At 39.2% G+C, this 7,567-nt stretch overlaps 1 protein-coding gene across 1 annotated transcript; it reads right to left on the bottom strand.

The window, feature by feature from the left end:
• Nucleotides 1-4,768: 4,768 nt before the first annotated feature.
• Nucleotides 4,769-6,440, bottom strand: LOC122060559 (putative ribosome biogenesis protein C8F11.04). Its single transcript, XM_042623691.1, has one exon. It carries the CDS (start codon nucleotides 6,326-6,328, stop codon nucleotides 4,997-4,999), a length of 1,332 nt encoding a protein of 443 aa, XP_042479625.1. The 5' UTR covers nucleotides 6,329-6,440; the 3' UTR covers nucleotides 4,769-4,996.
• Nucleotides 6,441-7,567: the final 1,127 nt, after the last annotated feature.

Below are 7,567 nucleotides of genomic sequence, written 5' to 3'. Positions count from 1 at the left end.
AAAAAAGGCTTGGTTCAATAGACTCTATTTGGCTCAGGTTTTGTTGAGAGAAAGAAAGCACTTAATTAGTACTACTTTGTTTGGTACAGCGACACAAATTTTTTTTGAACTACTTAGCAAAAGCACTTAATTCCTTGTTCAATGACCAGTGTTCCCCTTAAACTAGGCATGGTTTTTGCAGCAAGTCCTATGACAGGGTACAATTATTATGTTGTGGAGTCTGATTCTAGTACTTTGCGGACTTTCTAAATCAGTTATTTTTACAAATGATAGAATACAAGACATTATATACCATTACACCTTACTGTGTTCTTTCAAAATCTTAATCATAATCGTTTCCGTGAATTAAAACTTTTCTCTTGTTTATCAGTTAATTTGTACACTTGAGGAAGATTTTATCACTTAAGCAAAGAACTCTAGAAAGGAAGGAGATTAAGGAAAAATCTATGAAAACAAATCCATGAAGTGGTAGGAGGTGAAGGACATATATGGGAATCTGCTGAGGGAGATGATGAACAGAAGATCCCATTCTACAAGCTCTTCTCATTTGTGGACCAACTTGATAGTGTGTTGATTAGCCTTCTAATACATGATCCCAGTAAAAGTGTTAATTAATCCTGATCTGCTAGCTACATCATATTCTGAACTGGTTTTTGGATCAACTTCCTCAATTACATTATCTCCTTAATTCTACATGAAATTTGAAAGAGGATAGTTTTACAAGCATGCTACAAGGTGACCATGATGCACACTACTCATGTGTTTTGACTGATTAAGATACCTTAGGTCGAGATAATCTTCTGATCCTCGTAATCACAAATAGGTTTTGGTATCACACACTTTTTTTTGCCCTGTTCATACACTTCCTCACATTTAGTATTATATTAATTGGCTCAAAGAGAGAAAAATAATAATTTTAAAAATCAATATGAGAGGTTACATACCCTCTGCTTGCTCAGAGAACCTGCTCCCTAAAAGCTATTAGCATCCCAGATCTTTAACATTTCTTGTAATCTTTTTTCAAGGAATATAGTTATGAGGATATCCAATAAGCAAGAGTCATTGTAAACCCACTGTACTTTTGACTTGGCCACAAAGAAGGGAATAAAAGAGATGCTTGAGAATTTAAAATTTATTTTCCTAATTATTTAAAAATGCTTAACAGTTGTACTAAAAATAATCTGATTTCCAAAATTATAATATTGATACTAGACATAGAGCATTAATCTAAGAACAGCTACAAAGATATGGAACAAATCTTAACCCTCAACCTTAGGCCCTCTTTGGTTGCAAAGAAAATGGTGAAGGGAAGTGAAGGGACAAAAATTTCTATTTTAAGTCGTTTGTTGCAATGGAAGTGAAGTGAAATTAATTTAACAAAGTTGTTTGGTTGGATGTAATGCTCCACACTCTACTAAGTGCGCTAGGTACTTGTTCGAATAAGGGCAAATGCGGTGGGGAGGACTCGAAATTGAGACCAAGACCCAATGCTTGCTACAACGAGACAGACGCTAACCAACTAGGCAATTCAGTTGTAACCAAAACATAAAATTTCAATTTTAGTGAATCATACCGAGATCAAATTTCTGTAATATATCATAGAATTGCAACGAATTTGACATAATGTTTGAAAATACAACAGAGCTGCCCTCCCGAGACCCACACACACCTATCCATAAATGAGTTAGCAGAGGCATGGATTTGATTCATTCGAGTCATCCACCAAAAAAAAAAGTTCATGGCTATATAGAGACTAGAGAGTATTTTTCTACTGAATAATCAATTTTTATTGGTACAAAAGAGAAAATGTATAAGGTTGACACTGGACAAAATCAAAGGAGAAAGGGGAGTGCAGGGAGTAGAAAGAGAAAACAATACATAGTAACAAACAAGCAGATAAGATTCAAGACAATAAGTGTAAGCCAGCCAAGATATCCCAAAAGTATTGTGTAGATAGTAATGCATACCAGATCCTTTCTTCAATGTTCCAAAGGCATCACCACTGAAATGAGAGTAGCACAATGGTATCTAAGTAATAGCCAATGCAAATCATAATAATCTCTTGGCAAACCTTTTATCTCTATGTACAATGTTTGCAATTTCTATTATGTGCATAACATATAGACTGTTTGAAATTTTTTTTTTGGGGGGGGGGGGGGTGGGGGGAGGGGGTGTAAAAAAGCACATCGGGAAAAGTCCTCTATACATGTGTGTCATGATAACACTACTAAAGACAGCAAAATCCCAACCTGCCAATACCCTAACCCACCATCTTTTCCTCATTTTGAGTTGGAGAACACGAACCCAATTTAAATTTGAGTGATGCATATAAATTATAATCACAAGAAGGGATAAACCAGGATTCTACCTTGCCTATGGTTCCTTGAATGAACCTGTTCTAATCTAACCTCGAAACTACCCCTCCCTAATAATTCCATGGTACCGATGGCGATGATGACATTCATATCAGATGCTAAAGCATCTACTGACACGTTCTGCTGTCTTCTCTTTTACCTGTCTTCGCACTTTCAACATCTCAGGGTTCATGTACAGAAAAGATTTTAAGGAATCCCACCACTATGATGCCATGGTAACCTATCCGTCAGACAATGTCGGAACTACCTCCCACTGTTTTAAGAGTCTCATCCAAGCACTAGAACTCATGAGTGAAGAGCTTCTCTCTTCATCACATTGCAATGGAAAACTCAGAGCGTTCATGAATTCCTGTAAAGATCATTTTTTGCCTTCTAAGACCTTCTAGTTTGACCATATCAAAACTCTGGTAGTCTTAAAAGTAACATTGACATCGCATTACATTTGATTTTGTTCTTGATTGTTTACTGTTAGTCTCTGTTTATGAGATTTCAGATCATGATCTCCAACACAAAGCAATGAAAGGGATGTTCTGAAAACTCTTAGGTTAGGACAGTGTCTTCTCATGATGTAACAGACCCCCCCCCTCACACACAAACCAAAAGACTTGGTTCAATTTACTGTGTTTGGCACAGGTTTTGTTGAGAGAAAGAAAGCAATTAATTTGTACTAGTTTTGTATGTCTGGTACAGTACACAATCAAGTTGTTAGTACTAATAAACAAAAGCACTTAATTCCTGGTTCAATGACCAGTGTTCCTCTCAAACTAGGCATGGTTCTTGCAGCTAGTCCCATTACAGGGTGCACATACAGTGTTGTGAGTTCATGCCCAGCCATGTTCTTTGACATATTGGAGATTCAGAGTAAAACCTGCTTCCCAGGGGATGAAACACTGCAATCTTTATCTTCTAATAAAGAAAGATAAAGCCAATCCCAGAATAGAGAACTGCAGTTATAACATTTATAAAACTGAAAGAACCACAGTTATGGTTGCAGATGAAGTATTTTTGTTGTGTGTAAATTCACAGGTTCGAAGTGATTATGTCCATGCTAACCAGAGAAAGCATTTCTATTACGTACAGCAAGTCCTCTTCGGACTAATTAGATTAGTATCTCACGCTACATTCCTAGTGACAGGGCAACTAATTCCTAATGCCACGTATTTCTGGTTTCATTTGGATTTCCTAATGTCAGGTTTTTCCGGTTTCATTTGTATTGAATCCAACTCAGGTAGCACCTCTGGATATCAATTCAAAGTTCTCAGCACCTGTCCTCTGAAACACTTAACCTTCCAAATGCACAGAAAGAAAGGCAAAATAATTTTGCAACGCAGCATAAATTACCCGACATAACACTCTACCCTTTACCTTGCTGACCTTTTTCTCTTCACAAATTCTTCCCCTACTTTACGGATTGATTCTACTTGATCATTATTTCTGCACCGTCACTGGCTTGATGGTGGAAATTATTAGCTGGAGCTGTTGATGACTTCAAATTTAAAGACTTATACAAGCTTTTAGATTTCCACACTCTTCTAGTTTGAGATGACTCTGGGCTCCTAATGAAGTTTACTGTTTACCAATTCATTTTAAAGATATATTTATTGCGGTAAACATCACAAATAGAGATTAAGAAAATCCTTCCTATCCATGGATTATAGATGCCAACCGAAAGCTCCCTGCTTCAACTGAAAACTCCAAATAGATTTTCAATTCTTGTTATCCATAGAACTTTTGATACCCCAAATATGGAAGCATATAAAATACACACTAAGTTCACAAACTAGCATTTTTTTTAACACTAGTGAGCTATAATAAGGAAATGAATGCACCCAACTTCAATATTGTGAAAAGCAACAAAACCAAAATAATCAACTTGTTGGCTGAAGGATAATAGTCATACAAAGACATTATGAAAACAAATAATACTTTTCTTTCCCTTTCATAAATTCATCAGTTATACAAGTAATTTAACTGGCCACTGCTCCTTCCCGTTTCTTATTTGTTTGATATGATATTGTATTTCCGTATTATACAGAGACGAACAAATAAAACTGAAACATGATACACTAAAATAGCCAAGATTTGAAATTTTAAATCACCAAGCTACATAATTAATAATATAATAATCTATCCCACCATGCAATTAGGAGATACATCTCTCACTACAGTGGAAAAGGCTTGACTTGTCTTTCCCAACAATTAAAACTAACTAAAATCATAATCCGCATGGTTAATTTTGGCAACAAATTGTGAGATCCTTGTATTAAAATTCTAAGAGTATGATTAAAACATGAATTAAACGTACAGATAGGAATTTATATCATGTCATAAGAAGTAAGCCAAAGTAATGAACGTGAAAAAAACCTCAAACGTCATAAGAAAAAAAACACTAATGGAGTTAAAGATTATATTTCCATTAAGTTGCATAGTAACTCTGATCATCAAATCTCAGTTGCTTACAGTAATCACTGACTAATAAACTAATAAAAAGGAATGACAACAAAATACCAAAATTGATTGCATAAATAAAAACCGCAGAGGACTTCTAGAACACAGGCGTACTTGATTACAGGGAGGGGGCACCCCAGCTGATAGATAAGGCTAGCCTAAACCATGGTGCCTTACGTTTGTTTACTAGTACTCTTCCTATACTTAATCTTCATTTCAACACCCTCCAACTTCCCAAGTTTACCTTTTTTAATCTTCTTTGGTCCATCAGCAACATTCATGGCACCACTGGTTTCATGGTCAACTGCTGCTGCTTCACTCCCACTCTCTGAAGAAACTCGGCCCTTCTTCTTTTTCACAGCATCCCCCTTGTTCACCTTCTCTGGTTTCTTTGGTTGTTTCTCACCATTCAACTCATTAAGAACACTGTCCTCCTTCACCCGATGCACTTTCTTCCGCTTTTTCCCCGTCAATTCAGCAGTGCCCAAATCATAACTATCATTATCCTCGCCATCGTCAGAATCCTCATCGCCACCCAATTCATCGCCTCCCAGCAACTCGTCAGGATTATTATCCATGTATCGAACTTCATGGATCCTCCCTTTCTTCGCGAGTTTCTTCTTTCCCGACTTCTTCCCATCCTTCAGCTTAGCATCCTTCCCAGACTCCCCAGCAGATAATTCTTCTTTACTCTCTTCTTTCTTGTTAATCCCGTCAATTTTCAAAACCATATCAGGAACAGACTGATAAAGCGGCAATGCCAGAGACTCAGACATCTTCAAGTGAAAAGAACGAACATTTGCCCACTTCTTTGGTATGATCTCCGTAGTCCCATCAATGGCAGAAACAACATTAGCAACAATCTCGTCTCGGCTCTGAGAGACCCTAGCGATCTTAAGAACGCTACAAGTGCCGGTCCTCAAGAACAGAAGAGCAGACCCACAAGCATACTCAATCTGCTGCTTCCAGTTCTGGTGGGTTAAATCGACTGGTATAGGAATCTTCTTTTTCTTGAAGAACTCTTTCCCCAATAGCTTTGGAAGGAGAGGAATGATCCGTTTATCGGCAAAGAAGAGATCATAGGAGCTGCAGAGCTTGCGCTTGGCCTCGAATGGGCGATAATCTGTTTTAAGCTTAGAAAGCTTGAGGACCTTCGAGATGGGGATTCCTTCGGCCTGGATTTTCTTTTTGGCGGCTTCAGAGGTGAGACGATTTTTGGAGCGATCGTCGATGATGAGACAGAGTTCCTCTTCTGGGGAGTGGAGAGGGTGTGATAGAGGGATCTTGTAAGGGTTTGTGCGACCATTTGCAGGGATCTTCTTGAGGGTTAGAATGAGATAGAGGAAGTCATCTTGCTCTAACAACTGGGCTTTCTCCAGCTTTTTCTTCTTTGATTCATTCCATTTCAGAAGCGCATCAACCGCTTTTCCAACGATTCCTGAGCTAACCCTAGATGATGTTGAAGATGGAGCAGGGAGAGGAACAGGAGAGTCGCTCGAAGCCATGAAAGCCGTAAGAGGCTCTTCAACGGATACGAGAAAGGAAGAAAGGAAGAAAGGAAGAACAAAGAGACTCACCCTCTAAAACCCTAGCAAAACCTGAGTTTTAACCGGAACGGAAACTTAACGGTCTGTTTGGAAACCCTAGCAAAAATCAGTGCGTTTTGAAAAACACCGATTTTAGGGTTTCTTGGCTAAAATCGTTTGTATGGAATTCAATCGTCTGATAAACCGATTTGATTACTAATCTTCTCGGTGTTGGTCACCCTCCCACCCCCACACCGCTCACCCCGACCCGGTCCCACTCCCACCCCCACCTCCACCTCCACCCCAATTGGGTATTCCTATGGGTGTCGATCAACTTGAAACCGCTCTATTCAGGCTCAATGACTGGGCTGAGATTTTAGCCCATAGGGTGAACTAATGTTGAAAATTTCAGGCCCTATACCGGGGGGGGGGGGGGGGGGGGGGGGGGGGTTGAAGTCTCAACCCAATCCAACCTTGTATATTAAGTATATAACAATATAAATATTTTAACTAATTATATAGGTACTTACAGAAAAAGGTCTACAAAAAATCTTTCATGTTCCACAATCTACATATATACAAAAACTTTGGTCTTTGACCTCTGCGAAAGCAACCAAATAACCAATAGTATTGGGCTGGCCTGGATTGGGTTAAGCCTGGGCCAATCAGAGTCCATAAGGCCTGGGCTAGGTTAAGCTAAACCTGAAAGAGTTGGGCTTGGGTTGAGATATCCCAGCCCGACCTAGGGCTCTGGGCAGGGTTTGGGTTGAGTTAAGAGACCTTAGGGTTGGGCTTGGCCCATTGACACCCCTAGGTGTTCCTCATCCAGTTTTTATAGGGTGGTTTTGCAGAATTCTTTGGCTCTCCCATCTTTCCTAGGTTTGATCTTGTGCAGTTCTCAGAAATGCTAGCTGGTAAAGCCTTAGCCATTTGATATATGATTGTGGCTTTGGTGGAGGGGGTTTCAATTTTGGTGGTGGAGTCTGATAATGCAACCACCATTAATACCATTTTGCAGTAAATACCTCACTCTCTAATCTTGGTCGTGGGTATGTTATCGGAAAAAGATCCTCTCCAAATACTGGCCATTCAAGGAACCATCCGACGATTGAGTAGACCTGGGATGTCCGCCCATGTGTTGGGCCACAAAAATCCATTGCGGGAGGCAATAAACGACAATGAGGATTCAGTGGCTAGGGTACATGTCGAGGCCCTCCC

Source organism: Macadamia integrifolia, chromosome 14, assembly GCF_013358625.1.
Source record: "Macadamia integrifolia cultivar HAES 741 chromosome 14, SCU_Mint_v3, whole genome shotgun sequence".
Lineage (NCBI taxonomy): Eukaryota > Viridiplantae > Streptophyta > Magnoliopsida > Proteales > Proteaceae > Macadamia > Macadamia integrifolia.
Note: the sequence above shows the minus strand (reverse complement) of the source record. Positions and strands in the feature narration are given on the sequence as shown.